This window comes from Rutidosis leptorrhynchoides, unplaced genomic scaffold (genome assembly GCF_046630445.1).
Source record: "Rutidosis leptorrhynchoides isolate AG116_Rl617_1_P2 unplaced genomic scaffold, CSIRO_AGI_Rlap_v1 contig69, whole genome shotgun sequence".
NCBI classification, from domain to species: domain Eukaryota; kingdom Viridiplantae; phylum Streptophyta; class Magnoliopsida; order Asterales; family Asteraceae; genus Rutidosis; species Rutidosis leptorrhynchoides.
The window spans coordinates 59,374-76,142 of record NW_027266862.1 but is presented as its reverse complement, the minus strand read 5'-3'; the positions used below and the strand labels follow the sequence as shown (position 1 = coordinate 76,142).

At 38.1% G+C, this 16,769-nt stretch overlaps 4 protein-coding genes and 2 pseudogenes across 4 annotated transcripts; 4 read left to right on the top strand and 2 right to left on the bottom strand.

Annotated features, from left to right (window-relative positions):
• Positions 1 to 305: 305 nt before the first annotated feature.
• On the top strand, positions 306 to 980 carry LOC139884997 (dof zinc finger protein DOF3.4). Its single transcript, XM_071868953.1, has one exon. It carries the CDS (start codon positions 306 to 308, stop codon positions 978 to 980), a length of 675 nt encoding a protein of 224 aa, XP_071725054.1.
• Positions 981 to 2,384: 1,404 nt separating this feature from the next.
• Positions 2,385 to 5,170, bottom strand: LOC139885006 (pentatricopeptide repeat-containing protein At3g50420). The gene is given in 2 exon segments (XM_071868961.1): positions 2,385 to 4,491; positions 5,148 to 5,170. Coding segments are annotated over 2 exon segments (2,130 nt in total).
• A 526-nt stretch (positions 5,171 to 5,696) lies between these two features.
• Positions 5,697 to 6,651, top strand: LOC139884995 (methyl jasmonate esterase 1-like). The gene is made up of 3 exons (XM_071868952.1): positions 5,697 to 6,056; positions 6,147 to 6,275; positions 6,364 to 6,651. Exons 1-3 carry the CDS (start codon positions 5,697 to 5,699, stop codon positions 6,649 to 6,651), a joined length of 777 nt encoding a protein of 258 aa, XP_071725053.1.
• Positions 6,652 to 7,287: 636 nt separating this feature from the next.
• Positions 7,288 to 8,349, top strand: LOC139885005 (methyl jasmonate esterase 1-like). Its single transcript, XM_071868960.1, has 3 exons — positions 7,288 to 7,644; positions 7,790 to 7,921; positions 8,068 to 8,349. Exons 1-3 carry the CDS (start codon positions 7,288 to 7,290, stop codon positions 8,347 to 8,349), a joined length of 771 nt encoding a protein of 256 aa, XP_071725061.1.
• A 784-nt stretch (positions 8,350 to 9,133) lies between these two features.
• LOC139885014 (methyl jasmonate esterase 1-like) lies at positions 9,134 to 10,104 on the top strand (annotated as a pseudogene).
• Positions 10,105 to 14,166: 4,062 nt separating this feature from the next.
• On the bottom strand, positions 14,167 to 16,742 carry LOC139885004 (salicylic acid-binding protein 2-like; annotated as a pseudogene).
• Between the last annotated feature and the right edge of the window lie 27 nt (positions 16,743 to 16,769).

The following is a 16,769-nucleotide window of genomic DNA, read 5'->3' as shown; positions in this document are numbered from 1 at the left end:
CTAGACTGTTGTTTGCTTGTAAGTGTATATCAGAAAGACTGAATTGTCGTGCATAACGAAACACATACTCTGTTATACTAATAAATAAAGCTGCTCCACACCAGTCCTATACTATGTCCCTCTTTCACATTCTGTAGTAACACTCAGAATCTCTCTCTATTTCTCTCTCAGAGTGTTCTGTACTAAAGACAAATTCCCATCTCAATATAAACTCATCCAGGAGAATCCACCTCCTTCAATTTCACTCTACATAACCAAAACTCAGTTTTTCTGATTTCTCATTATAACTTATTGAGAAACAAACAATGACAGCTGATTCCGGTGAGAACAACAACAACCGGCGCCCGACATCAAAGACGCTCGGAGCTCCACCGCCGGAGCAAGATCAGCTACCTTGTCCTCGCTGTGACTCGACCAACACCAAGTTCTGCTACTACAACAACTACAACTTCTCTCAGCCTCGCCACTTCTGTAAGTCCTGCCGCCGTTACTGGACTCACGGCGGAACCCTCCGCGACATCCCCGTCGGCGGCGGTACTCGTAAGAACGCCAAACGCTCCCGCTCCGTTCCGTCCTCCGCCGCCGCCAAGAGTATGATCATGAACACCGTCAGTCAGAGCACGCCGATACCGTCCACTCCGGTGATGCAGCTGCCGCTTAATCACGGCGGTTCCGTACAATTCTATTGTGGCGGTGATGGGAAAGTCGGGAGCTTTAGTTCCTTGCTAGACAGTCATGGGCCGGGCTTTTTGGCGTTAGGTGGGCTTGGTCTTGGGCTCGGTGGAGGATACGGAGAAATGGGATTCGGTGGGGTCTGGCCTTTCTCGGCAGACGGTGGTGCTGGAGCAAATGGGGGGATGGGAAACACGTGGCAGTACGAGAGTGGAGGAGAAGGTGGTTTTGCTCTGAACGGAGATTGCTGTTCGGCAGCTAATTGGCCTGATCTTGCTATTTCCACTCCAGGGAACGTGCTCAAGTGAATTTTGAATCTCTTTTTCTATTTTAAGGATTAGTATTACTTAATTGGGTGTTGAAGAATAGATAGTACTAGTATATTAGGAGTATTAAGTTAAGGTACAAGCTTGCAAAATCAGTTAACGGAGAAGACGACTGTGTCTGTGGACTTTTGTTTTTAGTGTTTGACTCTGCATATATTATATGCCATGCGGTTTTTTTCATGTACCAAAGTTGTCTGTTGATGACGTGGCACTCTGTTGGTTACTATCCTTTTTTTTTTTTTTAAGTTATGGCTACTTCTTACTACATGTTCTGTATTTGAATTTGGTCAATCAATGATAATTTTTCGTTGGTGAGTAAAAATGAATGATCAATTGTGTTCGATAATGCTACTATTAGACTTTAGATTAATATAGCTAATGACTCGTTTAAGAATGTAAATCACTGGTATCAAAGTTTTAGTCAGAATTGGTAATGTCAGCTTCTTTCAATGGTCGAACCAATTGCTAAAATTAATCTTGTCGGTCCACTGGAATCATTTTGAATAAGTTGGTAGTCAACTTGGGTTAAATCCTTGTATGAACTTCTTTTTGATGATAATCCTAGTATGAACTAGGAATTTTTTTGTTTGATGTTTTGTATGAACTAGGATTAATCGAGTAACGATAATGATGGATATCGAAAACTCCAAAACGTCATAGCCTATCATTTCCAACCGTGGCCCACTCTAACGAAAAAGTTCCATATCTCTGTTATAACTAGAAGAAGGATAATATTCAAGTTCCTAATGTTTCCTTCATTAATAAATAAATAAAATATTCCGGAAGTTTCCCTCTCCTTCTTAAATGCCACTGTTTTTGTCAAAAGTAAAGAAGGCCGTAGAAATGATGAATTAGATTGTTGTGGTATAGTATAGTACAGTATAGTATAGTAGATTGCAAACATAAAGGGAAAAACTTTAAGATTGCATGTTTTCTATTGTATCCAAATGCTTTTGAATCATTTTCTGGTCAGGTCTCCACCATATTCTTATTCTAATATGTATATACTCTTTCGTCATGATCATGATTGCTTCTTCTTGTCCAACTTTTTTAATATCACTGTCTTCGGATATGTGGATGAGAAAGTGGTCAAGGTAATTTCTATGTAGAACTCTTGTTAGGATTGCAAAGACTAAACTTACCTCAATATTTGACGTAATAATTCTTTCTTTTTTGATGATTATTTTTTTCTTTAAATGAAATTTTGGGAAGGAGGGAGTATAACTGTATATAAAGTAGATACGATAACTAGCTAAATCAGTGTTTTAACAGCTTTGCATCATTATTTTAAAAATGGGGTCAAGTCAAAATGGTAAAGTTGTGCTCAAGAACCTCTTGGAATTTTGCTGTCAAGAATGACAAATAAATAATGTCTTTTCATTCAATCTAAGAAAATGCAGGTAACTGAAAAGAACGTTCCAACTCCTCAACATTGTATCTAACCATGTTCCCTTTTAGCCTCTCTACTTCTTCTTGTGCTCGTTCAATATTTGGATGAATCTCATCTCCACAAGAAAACACTTGAACTCCTTTCTTGGCCTCGATCCAGCTCAGACCAGGTTCCTTTTCTAGCATCATTTCCCTAATCTTCCTTCTCATTTCGGCTACACCCTCCCTTTTACCAGTAGCAGCATAAAGATTACAAAGCAACATATAAGTTGCACTGTCTTCTGGATCTATTCTTAAAATTTGCTCTGCTGCATAAACTCCCATTCTCAAATTTTTGTTATTGACACAACTACTTAGTAAAATTCTCCATAAATCCAAGTGCGTTTCACCATACGCCGATTTCGTGATTAGTTCCTCTGCTTTGTCCAGTAATCCTGCCCGACTTAACAAGCTTACCATGCAAGAATAGTGCTTATGATTCGGAAATATACCGTTTTCATTCATGTAGTTCCACAAGAACTTGCTTTTTTCGACCATACCACTGTGACTACAAGCTGCAATTAGGGATAAAAATGTTACTTGATCCGGAAGCATACCCTGCTTTAGGATTTCTTCCAAAAGCTTCATTTCTGTGTCGGCCATCCCATGATGACTATATCCTCCGATCGATGAATTCCAGCATTTTAAATCATGATTGTAAATTTCAGAAAATATTGATTGAGCAGCCACAAGGTCGCCATTTTTGGAATACATATCTATGAGACTTCCACAAATGGAAATCTCAATTCCAGTTCCAGTTTTTAAGGCCAGTGAATGGATCATCTCACCTTGCTTCAAAACTGGGAGATCGGCACATGCACTAAGAGCTCCACTAATTGCAAAGCTATCACTCATCATCCGGCGGTCTTCACACATTTTACAGAAGATCCCGATTGCTCTTTCACCGTCAGCTATCCGACAGTGGCCCATGATCATTTCAGTCCAAAGAACAACATCCTTATCTGAAATCACATCAAAAACTTTCTGAGCAGATTCAGAGACTCCGTTTTTTAAATACATGGATATCAATGTCGTTGCTACAAATACACTTCCGTCGAATCCTACTTTAATGACATGGCCATGGAGAGGTTTTCCACAATCAGAAGCCAAGAGCGCATTAGTTGCCGATATTACAGCTGCAAATGTGTATTTGTCTGGCTTAGGAAGAGACATATTCAGCAGCTGAACAAACAAGTGAAATGCCATCTCTCTACATCCATTTTCCATACACCCAGCAATCATCGAGTTCCATGAAATTAAATCTGTATTTTCCATTCCACTAAAGATTTTAAATGCCGTTTCAGTGTCACCACAATTGCAATACATATCAAGCATGGCATTTTGCAGAGGTAAATCAGCAAGTACTTTTAAAACTGTCATTCGGGTATGGATCAATTTCCCACAGATATAATTCCCTAATTTGCCACAAGCATTCAAAACCATTGTGTAAGTGAACTGTGTTGGATAAAAACCGGACCTCAGCATCGCACCGAAGACATAAAGACCGTCTTTTACCTTATCATTCTTCAAATTTCCAAATATCATAGAATTCCATGCAACTGCATCCTTATCACTAATTTGGCCAAATATCCTCTTTGCTGAATCCAAGTCCCCACAATTTGATTACATTCCGAGTAAAGAAGTTTGAACACAAACATCATCCGAAAACCCAGATTTCAACGCATAGCCATGAAGCAAGGATCCCAAAACAGAATCCTCGAGCGAACAAGATGCCTGCAGTAAGCTTGTGAAAGTCAATCCATTGGGGTTAAAGCCCTCGTTTCGCATCTGGGCATTGAGTGTGAAGGCCGAAAACCCACAGCTGGAATCCCTTGAATACGCTGCGATTAGTGCATTGTACGAAACTACATTTCTGCAAGGCATTTTATCGAACACCTTCTGTCCGTCGCCTATCGATCCACATCTCGAATACATTGAGATGAGGTTGTTGTACAGAAACGGAGTCTGGTTGTCGAGAGGTGTTGACGTGGCGGTGAGAATGATAGCGTGGAGCTGGCGCGCTTTTCTTAAGGAAGTGCATCTCTGTATGAGAGATGTTAAGAGGCTTCATATGATGGTGTCATAAATAAATACTAGTAGTAATAAAAGTGTTCCGTGAGGTGGAAGTTTGCTGTATTATTTTACCCGCGCAAATTTGAACAAAACAAAGTTTGATGTCTTATACTAGTAAGTTCATTATGTTCCGGTTTTTCGGTAAATATGGAATCAGATTAAAACTATTCGAAACGATTTCATTCACATTTGATATTCGTATTACAATACACGATGTTTTGTTTTTTTAGATTCATCAAAATATACATGTATATAATCAATAATTATCACTAAATACATATATAATTGAATGTATTTAAAAATATAAAATATCATATATTGTGATACGAAAGTAGTATATACTCCACATTTGTTCGAATTAAAAATATAAAACTTCATATATTACGATACGGAAGTAGTATATGCTCCACATTTATTCGAATAATCTAAGACATGGGGAGCCATGATGATGCACAAGTGACCCTACATTGTCTAAATAAAAATTTGTGGGTTGTCATGGTATATTAATTACTCCCTTTATCACAAAATAGATGTTAATATAAATATAATTTTTTGTTAAAAATTAAATATAAATTTTGATAAATTTAACTAACATTAATTATATTTTTTTATTATATCTTCATCCCTTCACCCTCATGTCCCATATACTCTCTCTCGCCAACTTCATCCATATATTCTCATGATGGGTTTTTAGTTTATACAATTATAATTATCTTGAAAAATAAATTAAAACATATATTTTATTAATTTGTGTGAAATCCCTTTAATTAACATTTAATTTGGGACGGAGAAATATATAATAAAGATAGCCAAAAATTTGTGACTTCAAATTTAGGTTACCAGCCAAAAGTCCGTTACTTCTGAGTCGAACTAATGACCTCCGGACGTAGAAAATGTCTAACATTAGTCCACATCGGTTGTCTTTTATATAAAATTATTTCATGCAATAAATTAATACAATATGTCAAAGAATCAAATTATTATTACACTAAAACATCACATATAATTCCAATCGAATAGAATAACGCCGTTGAATAATAAACAAATTTGAAAATACAGCAAGTCCTCTTTCGTAATTTAGTCAGCCAATAATTGGTGGGGTGTGCTAAAAAGGATGGGTCTAAAAAGACTTGGAGATGAGAGGAAAGGATTAATACGTTTGTTCAGTCTTGTGTCTGTCATCGGTAATTAAAATCGATGGAAGAAAAGCATTTTGTGCTAGTTCATGGAGCCAGTCACGGAGCATGGTGTTGGTACAAGGTTGCATCAATCCTGAAATCAGCCGGTCACAGAGTCTCGGCCTTGGACATGGCTTCTTGTGGAGTCAACCCAACGCCGGTGCGTGAAATCCATTCCCTGTCGGATTATTTCCAGCCGTTGACGGAATTCCTAGAAGCTCTTCCTCCTCAAGAAAAGGTTATCCTGGTTGGTCACAGCTACGGTGGCAGAGGATTAGCGATTGCGATGGAAAAATTCCCTCACAAAATATCAGTAGCAGTTTTTGCCTCAGCTCATATGCCTGGTCCTCATTTCAAGTTGTCAACATATGCCGAAGCGGTATGTTTATCATCCTTTTCGATCAAAGTTTAATGTTTCCGACCAAATCAATCAAAGGATCTTTTTTTGTTGTTGAAAATTAATTTGTAGTATGACCGAATAAGACCCACTATGGATACGAAATTTGAATACGCTGATGGGTCTGACAATCCTCCTATGATCCTACTCTTTGGACCCAAAATATTATCATCCAAGTTTTATCAACTCTCACCTCCAGAGGTATGAGATTTAATTATGTTCTCAATTTCCAGTTTAATTAATTGGCCAATTATCACAAGTAATAATCTTTAGTAAAAAATTGCAACAGGATCTTATGCTCGCAACCATGTTGCTAGGACCACATCCCTGTCTCAATGATCCGGCCATGCTAGACTCGACTGTAGCAGTTACTGAGGAGAAATTTGGATCGGTTCGTAGAATTTCCATTGTGTGTGACCAGGATTTGGTGATCGAGGAACATTTCCAGAGATGGGTAATTCAACAGAATCCTGTCGACGAGGAGTTTGTGATTCCAGGCTCTGATCACATGGTCATGTTCTCAAAACCACAGGAACTTTCCTCCATTCTCCAGGAAATCGCACAAAAATATGAATAAATACAGTCTATGTATTTTGATTTATGATGAAAAGTCTCTTTAGTTAATGGATTTAATTTCATATTCGAGGGTGAGATGTTATTATATTTGGTTTGATTGCTTTGTGTCTTGCTGCTAGGAGAAATTGCTTCTTGAATTGGGATAGAAACTTTGATTTTAAATTGAAAGTAGAAGGCAAAGATTTGAACATTTCGACAAGTCTATTCCATGAAATTAAATACTGATCTGCTCCCATAGCAGCAGAAGTACTGGAGGAGTTTAATAAATCTTGTTATTCATTTAGTCTTAATATAATTTAATCTCTAGTATAACATCGATAAAATAATATTCGATAAAATAACAATCTCGTTAAAATAATAAATTTCTTCAGATCCGACTTATAATTTTTAGGAAAATCAGACATCGATGAGTTGATAAATTTTTTCGGTCCGAAAGTATTGATTTAATTTTTTATTTTTTTTTTCCTTTTGCCCATAATTAGAATAACAATTTCGTCACGGAAAATGATGACACTGACACGGCACCGGTATTCACCAAAATATCTTTCCCATCATTTGGAATATTGTGAGGGTGAGCTTAAATTGTATTTCATCTAAAAGCCTCAGATCAGAAGGCAGAAGCAATAGTAATTAATTGATGGAAAAGCATTTTGTATTGGTTCATGGAGGCTGTAATGGAGCATGGGGTTGGTATAAGGTTGCATCAATCCTGAAATCAGCTGGTCACAAAGTCTCAGCTCTGGACATGGCTTCTTGCGGGATCAACCCAAAGCAGGTTCACGAAATCCGTTCCCTGTCGGATTATTTCCAGCCACTGATAGAATTCCTGGAATCTCTTCCTCCTCAGGAAAAGGTTATCCTGGTAGGTCACAACCATGGTTGCAGGGGCATCTCGATTGCAATGGAAAGATTTCCTGACAAAATATCAGTTGCAGTTTTTGCCTCAGCTCAGATGCATGGTCCTAATCTCAACTTGTCAACGTGTACCGAAGAGGTTCAATTTTTCATTTTGCAACTGTCTGTTTAAAATTCGTTTAGATTGGTCGTTTTAGCTTAACCGACCAATTATTCAAACCGTTTTGTCAATTTGTCTTGTATATTTTGATACATATGGTCCCGTTTTTTTGGAAAATTTGTAGTATTATCGAAGCGAAGGTCCACTTTTTGATGTGAAATTTGATTATGCTGATGGGTCTGAGAATCCTGCTACCTCCGTACTTTTTGGACCCAAGATATTATCATCTCGTGTTTATCATCTCTCGCCTCCTGAGGTATGACGTACTACCCTGTGAGAGATTCTAGTGTGCACCGTGTGTAACGCATCAAGTACACTTGCATACGTGTTTAAATTAATCGATTTTTCAGTATTATTGGCTTATCATGCCGCCTTATATATAATAAACTGGGACGGGATCAGATGCTCGCGGCGATGTTGGTAAGACCACATCAACTTTTCAATGATCCGGCCATGCTCGACGCAATGGGAGCACTTACAGAGGAGAGATATGGAGCGGTTTGTCGATTTTATGTTGTGTGCCCTGAGGATATGGTGATAAAGGAAGATTTACAGAGATGGATGATTCAACACAGTCCTGTAGATGAAGAGTTTGTGATTTATGGCTCTGATCATATGCTCATGTGCTCTAAACCTCAGGAATTTTCCGCCATTCTCCAGGGAATTGCAAGGAAATATGAATAAGTATAGTTGAAGTTGCCATGTTTGATGCTCATTGAATGGGAAATAGAAACTTAATGCCATATGGTTTGATGAAAATAAAGGCAACCCACGTACATTTAATTTGTGAAAAGTCTATAGTACGGAGAGATGTTATTAAATTTTATTTGATTGTTTCTATCTTGTGGCTGGGAGAAATTAGTACTTGCTGTGTCCTCAATACCTTGATTGGACTCCGGACGAAGTACATATATTTCAAATGATCAGAACATTATATAGGCCAACAAATTGTGATTAAATATTTTAGACTTTAATAATAACTGGTACATGCATAATATCAGTAAATTATTCTTTGTTAAAAGGTAAGTTTGCAGAAGAAATTCTCTACTTATTACATTGGGAGAATTGAAAGTTCCCCTCATGATTCCACACGGTTTAATTAGGAGAGACGAATAAATGTTTTTTCGAGGATCTTGAAGATATGGTCTGCCAAGTCTTATGCAGAGTTGATGTTTCATCACGTCCCATATGAAAAAGAAAGCATTTGCTAATGTTTTATTAGATAAAATAAAAGCTATCTAAGTCTTTGTACTAATGTAGTTGGTGGAAGATGGTGTCATATAATCATATTAAAAGTGAAGTAGGCCAAATAGAACTATCATGTAGTATTAACTAATTTGATAATATGTAATCTTTTGGATTTTGTAGTTGTCCTGTTCTTAGTCAGCGAATAATTTTCTGACGATGTGCTAAAGGATGGAGGTAACTAACCAGAGCAAAAGATAAATGGTACAGAAACAGTTATTCGATGGAAAAGCATTTCGTATTGGTCCATGGAAGTTGTCATGGGGCATGGTGTTGGTATAAAGTGGCAACAATCCTGAAATATGCTGGTCACAAAGTCTCAGCTCTGGCATGGCTTCTTGTGGTGTCCATCCAAAGCAGGTTCACGAAATCCATTCCTTGTCGGATTATTTCAGGCCGTTGGTAGAATTCATGGAAGCTCTCCCTTCTCAGGAGAAGGTGGTTCTGGTGGGTCACAGCTTCGGCCGGCGTCGGCCTCTCAATTGCCATGGAAAAATTCCCTCACAAAATCTCAGTCGCAGTTTTTGCCTCGGCTACTATGATTGGTCCTCAACTCAAGTTGTCAAAATATAATGAAGAGGTACGTAAAAGATTGACTACAATTTCTGAGACGGATATAATATTTCTTTAAATTACCGTTGGGTCCATAAAAATGTTAGATTTTGTGCTGAAAATTCTAGTATTACCGAAGGCGGGGTCCGACTATGGACATGAAATTTGAAAACCTTGATGGGTCTGAAACTCCCGCTGGCATGGCGTTACATCTCGGACCTAACATATTATCATGCAAGCTTTATCAGCTATCACCTCCCGGGGTAAATATGAAATTCAGAGTTTTGATTAAATTATATGTTTAATTAATTTCCATTATAATTTGCTTATTTTTAATAAACTGGAACAGGATCTGATGCTCGCAACTATGTTGGTAAGACCACATCGCCTTTTCGATGATCCAGCCATGCTCGACTCAACAGTAGCAGTCACTGAGGAGAGACATGGATCAGTTTCTAGAGTTTATGTTGTTTCCGATCAGGATATGGGAATAAAGGAAGATTTTCAAAGGTGGATGATTGAACACAATCCTGTCGATGAAGAGTTTGTGATTCCTGGCTCTGATCATATAATATGGTCATGTGCTCTAAACCGCAAGAATTTTCCTCCATTCTCCAGGAAATTGCAAGTAAATATGAATAAATACAGACTAACACTTTTTTTTTGAGGAAAAGTCTAACAATTAGAAGTTGCAAGTAAATATGAATCGGGAGATAGTGACCTCTTCTTCAACTCTAACACCACACTTTAACATCAAATGTTCAAATTTAGCAATGTAAGTCTCAACAAAACTATCTCCTTGTTTCATTTCGAAAAGTTCATTCAACAAACGTCGGCGATAATTGGATGGCAAGAATAAAGCTTTCAAGAGTGATTTCATTTTCCTCCAAGTTTGGACACGAGGCTTACCTAGAAAGTCATGTTCATATGTCAAGTTATCCCACCAAACCGATGCAATGTCTTTGAGTTTAAGAGCCACCAACTTAACCTTCTTTCATTCTTCAACATCTTTGAGCTCAAAGATCCTATCTATGGTCGTGAGCCATCCCATAAAGGCATTGGTGTCACGTCCACCATCGTAGTCCGGCAACTCAATCTTGAAATCTTTGAGTTCATCCTTTCTTTCATAATGTTGGTTTTGATTCCTTCTCCCACCAAAGGCTTGTAGACGACGTCATAACTGCCATAGTGGAGCTCATAAGGAGAATTCTCGTTAGAACTAGGAGGGGTACGGCTCCTACGAGGCTGTAGGTAGTCACGGTGGGGTAGAGGAGGTTGTTTCCGTGGAGTCTCATCACTCGAGGAAGAGTTTCGTGGGACATTGAGATGATTTGAGGCATTTCGGGCTTAAGTTCGATGAAAGGTGACTCCTTTTGGCTTGTTCGAAGCAAGTTCAAGGCGGAGAGTGTGAGTTTAACGAGTTAACTCTTCAACTTGGCATTTAAGGAGTTCATTTTCCTCAGCCAGACGTGGATCTAAAGGAGGAACCACATTCAAGGACGGAGAAGAAGCTATGTGCTCGTACGAGAGGGCAAACGGGTCTTGGCTGTTGGGACCAAGAGAGGGGCTTGGAAACTGACTCATGGTGACTGCCGGATGTCTAAGGAGGCTGCAAGGCTCTGCTACCAACTATGATGGCACCCCAAAGAGTGAATAAACCGATTTAGATCGAGAGAAACGAGATCCAAGTAGAACCGAAAGCTTTGAACACCAAATAGAAATAAATCGAGAGAAACATGATGACTTTAATGCTAGATCGGTTGGAATTACGTGATAAACATCTTCTTATGTGTGTATTGAACCATTTTTTAGAGCTACAAAGCTTTCCTAATGAGAAAATTGAATAATACTTGAGTTTGGATGAAAAGGGTTCAAAGAGAGGTGGTTTAGAGCGCCTATTGGAAAACTAGAGATCATGTCGCCAGCATTGCTATTTTCAAGCGAAAGTCAGTCGGAGCAAAATCTAGAAAGCTTAAAGAATAACATGGTTTTGGTTTGAGGAGATTTGGAGAAGTGATGAGTGAGATGTGTGGATTTGAAACTAGTGAACAAAACTTGAAAAGTAAAGCTTAAATCTTAGAGAAACTTTCACTCAACCCTAAATATAACAGAAATTTAACATAAAAATTAGATAAAAGACAGTCATTGAATGATTTTTCTCAACAAATTCTTACCCTAATCGAGCAAAGCATGCTCATTTATATAGTTATAATAAAAATCAAGTCACATGTTCATTTTAACAATGCTCACATGACTTATCATAGTACAAATTCAAACGAAGGACGAAGATAGATACTAAAGGAAAGTTCTAAGGACTAAATAGTCACACGCAGGCGACCTACAACTTTTGAGAAATAATAATTTAGTCCCTAACTAATTTATTTAATTGCAATAAAATCCAAATACACCTAATGATGTTATTTCATCACTAGGGTGAAACAAGGCTTACTATGATTAATCCTTAGGCACTTTGATGATGGACGAACTCCTTGTGAACAGTAGTGTCTCCAGCACTGGAGAGAGGGGTTCGAACCAGTATTCCGGTTAACTTTCCGACGATAAGCAAAGGAGGGAATTCGACTATATTGTTGAGTTCTAGCACTTGAGACTAACTTTCTTTACAAGCAAGATGCCTTTCTCCTCAAGCAACTTGGGGAATGGATTAATGGATGCTCCGCCATCAGACCCAAACTAGAAATTAATGTTCGACTTGATCGATGCTTCTTCCTTTCCCAATAGAGGGAGCTTGGGAACACTCGTCAGTGCCCCACGCACCTTCCTAGCTTGGGTCCAGAATAACCTTTGTTATAAGAAAAATGTATATTTAAAAAGAAACATTTTTTATAGATTAAGTGCTTTCGATTTTTTTTAAACAAGAAACTTTTGAAAAATATAAAAAAAAAACAAAAGCAAAATGAATGGCATCTGGACACTTATTGACTACTCCACCCGGTCCTATGGATATTTTGGGGGTCTTCTGCTCCATCTCTTGTACTTCTAGCCACTTTTGCTCCCCGATGACGTTGCTCTTGACAAGATGTCATGGGATACTTGTTGAGCATCCTCAGTTTCTTGGCTAAGTTGAGCATATTCAATAGTTCTTTATTTCTATTCAAGCTTATCAATTCAGAGGCATCAACTTTCGAAGAGGTTGCATCTTTCTTCCTTTCGGTTGAGGTGTCTTGATATGGGTTAGGGACCAAGCCTTGGTTAACATGACCGACTGGTGCCCATCGTCTTTTTTTGCCAGGCGGGAGCATGCAAATTTTTTCTGACCCTCAATTCTTTCTTTATAGTGCACCACCCTATTTTACTCCCACAGTCGTAGAAAGTGCTTAACATTGGTTTGCCAATAGATACCTGATTAAGGTGAGGGAGGCCAAAAGCTTGCATCCTTCGAGCGGTTGTTGCTGGGATTGGTTGGCTCCGGCTTGCTTCGTTGGTCCTAAGTCCAGTCTCTTGTATCTAAAAAGTCTTCCTTTCCAAATGGTGCACTCTGGAGGCCTTATAGTCCGGTTGTTTCCTTAGAAATTATTGTGTTCATAGAGAACTCTTGGGTGATGACAACAGTATTTACGATTGTCGGCAGCCCTTCTTGGTTCAACGACAATAGCTTGATTTGGCCAAAACTTGGACGCACGTTCCCTCTTTCTAGACATGCTTCTCATAAGAGCAGCTCCTTGTCGGGGGAACCCTTAAGGCAACATCCTTGGTTCAGGCCGGCCGCTGGCTGAGCGCCTCTCTCGTGTCCAGATGGTGGTGAAGTAGTAGTTGCAGGCTTCTTCCTCATCTACCCGAAGATATCCAATCCCATTCGAGGTTGGGAATTTCATGATCTTGTGTAGGAAATAAGCGACTCCCCTGAAGGCGGCTATCCCGCCCCTTCCAAAGATCATGTTATACCTTGAAGGGCCCTCCATAACCACCCATGTACCCCCTTTGGTCATCTGGCGATCACCTTGTCCTATGAAGATAGGGAGTCGGATGGTTCCTACGACGGGGAGCTTCATGTGGTTGGCTGCATAGATTATTCCTTGCGATGGAGTAAGCTGCTCCTCTCAAAATCCCAGGGCTCGAAAGGTCGAGTAGTACAAAATGTCAACACCGCTCCCATCGTCTACTAAAACTCTTTCGATTAATATCCCGACCACTTGCACAGTTATCACTAGTAGAACGGCATGGGGCTTGATAATCCCCCATGAGTCTTCGTCGGAAAAGGAGATAGGAACTGTCGGCTGGGACCTTATTGAAAGGTTGTTGTCTCGAACATCCTGGCTAGGCGCTTGATATATAGTGTAGGCGACTCTGGGAGGAATTTTCCTCCATTCTCCAGGAAATTGCAAGTAAATATGAATAAATACGGACTAACACTTTTTTTTTTTTATGTAAAGTCTGACAATTAGAAGTTGCCAAGTTTGATGCTCTTCTTGAATGGAAATACAAATTAACTTTCGTATCGTTATTTATATTCAGGACTCAGGACAAGTCTATTGTATAAAAATAATCTCAGCAGAACTGAAATTAGTAAGAAAGTTCGGATAATTTCTGCAAAGATCATAAAAAAGTTTATTTGAGAATATTTAATAACTTGTTCAGGAAGTTAAATACTTTAACAATAGTGTATGTTTACTTGCTGCTTCAAGTGTTTGTGAAAAGTCCTCCACAGTCTAGCCTACACACATATAAACTCGGAATTCATCGATTTCAAAAAGCATAGTTGCGAGCAATCTCGGATAGACAATCACATAGCTCTTTTGGTTTGCAAAGCATTGTCATGTGATCCGAACCTTTAATCTCGAAAACTTCTTCAACCGAGTAGTTTTCGATCATCCACAATTGGAACTCCTTTGGAATTGACAAGTCCTCATCGCAAACAATGAAAATTCTCGTCCCGATCCATATCCCTCACTAGAAATGTTCTTGCAAGTCAGCAAATCCTTTTGAAATGAAGATGCATGTCTTACCCAAGTCTTTGCCAATTCAAGATCCTTACGTATCAGAATTCAAAGTACGAATTAATAACATAATTAAGAACAAAGAGTTACTGAAAACATTAAACATATGTACCTCAGTTGGGCATAACTGATAGAGGTTGGATGCTAAATATTTCGGACCAAAAATACAGAATGGATCAAACTCTGTGTCAAGCCATTCATGATCACTTGGTCTACTCTCGAGATACTGCAATATATATATATATATGTCAATTAAAGTGTTCAAAAATATTCCCATTAAATACTATAAATCGAGAATAAATAAAAATTCACTGACCTTGTCCACAACGTATGATGGATTGTGAGTAACGTAAACAGCGACAGAAATCTTGTTTGGATAATATTCCGAGGCCAAGGCCAAACTTAATCCTTCGAAACTATGTCCTACAAGAATAACCTTGTCGTCACCACGGAGAGAGGCCAAAAGTTCTAGGAGAGGCTCAGTGTACTCCTTAAATGTGCTGATCTCGTGAACACCCTTCATGTTGATTCCTGAAGCCGCCAGGTCCAGCGCCGTGACACGGTGGCCGGAAGATTCGAGGAGTGGCTTCAGCTTGTACCAGCACCAAGCTCCATGGCAGCCACCGTGTACAAGGACAAAATGCTTCTATTAATGGAGGTCTGCAGCAATTGATGATGATCGGTGAAGAGGAGAAGAGATGATGTTGTTGGGCTGATGATGTTGGGCTTCTCTTTTGATGATGCTGGGCTTTCTCTTCGGCCCAAGTACCCTGGCTTGATTCGGCCCGAGTGATTACTCTCCAAATCAGAATGTAACTGCAGCAAATATTCTCCGTGTATCATATCTTCAATTGTGTATCACAAATTGGTTGAGACTTAATTGACTACAATCTCTTATCAATTCAAACTGGAATGTACATGTATAAATCAGAATAGCCGTAGTGAAAATATACAAGAACTATCAATTATTTCATCTATTGTTGTTGAATCGATTCTCCCATTTTTTGTTTGTAACCAACAATAATTAAGGTACTTACTTACTCTCCTTGTTCTTTTGGATATTTTTCTATATATGTAGATGTTTTTAGTTGTTAAGAACAATTGTATAATAAATATACAGTAATCAATGGATGAAATGTGTACGGACAGAATCAATTGGCTAATCAGTCACATTCGATTTTAGGGAGTTAATTACATAAATACGGACACCTTTTAATAAGTAGACAGAATATGTGATCGTCATGGACAAAAATAAAGAAATCGAATTTTTACTTGTTAATCGCGTAATTAGTGGATCATTAAACAAATGAAAAAGTAAAATCGAATTTTTATTAAACGAATTTAATCATTACAACATCATTACATAATAAAATTAGATAAAATTTCAAGTTCGAATAACAAAAATTCAAACTTGCTTTGACAATTACGAATTCGACTTCCAAAAAATCGACTTAGGCATATTCGAGCACCCCAACTAATCTCGATTCATGAATCAGCACTGCAATGCAGGATTAATCAAGTTAGATTTGACTAATAATAAAGTAGGCTGGACAAACTTGTTGTGGCTGCTTGTGGAAGACCTGTCATTTATCTGTCTAATAATGATGACATTGCCAAAGCCAAAAATGACCACTTAATTGCATGGAAAAGTCTACAACTTTGTCCTAATTATTCGGAAATTGTGGAAAAATTATTTTTTCGTATTTTTTCAAAATAAATGGAGTTATTTAAACTCGATTTTTTTTATTTTTTATAATTTCTGAGTTCTTAAACTTTGGGCTTCATACTTTTATATTAAATCGAATTTTTAAAATTCGAATTTATATTAGATTGAGTTTTCAAAATTCGAACTTGATATTTTTATTAGATCCAATTCTTAAAAGTCGAACTTCATATATTTTTTTTTATTAATTCAGCAAAAGAAAAATGAGTTTTGAAAACTCGATGTTATTATTTCCAACCAACCTTATTTCGTGTTTTGAAAACTCGAATTTCTTAATTATAATTTATTATGTTCGAATTTTCAGAACTCGAAAACTATGTTTTATGTCCACCTTTCGTTTTCAACCCACTTAACTGTAGCGCATTCCGATTTTAAGTATATTTTGTTGCCGGCTTATTAAAAACAAATTTTGTGACTTCATCAACTCAAGTGGGCCCCTTTTTCATATTTTCTAGTGGTGTACTTAGGGTGCGTTCGTTTTGCGGTTTCACGGATGCTCGAGCATACTTAAGCTTGCTCCAAACTGTCTCGAAAAACGTGTTTTTTTTGTCATTTTTAGTAAAAACACGATTTTCGAGACAATTTGAAGCAAGCTCGAGCATCCGTAAACCGCAAAACGAACGCACCCT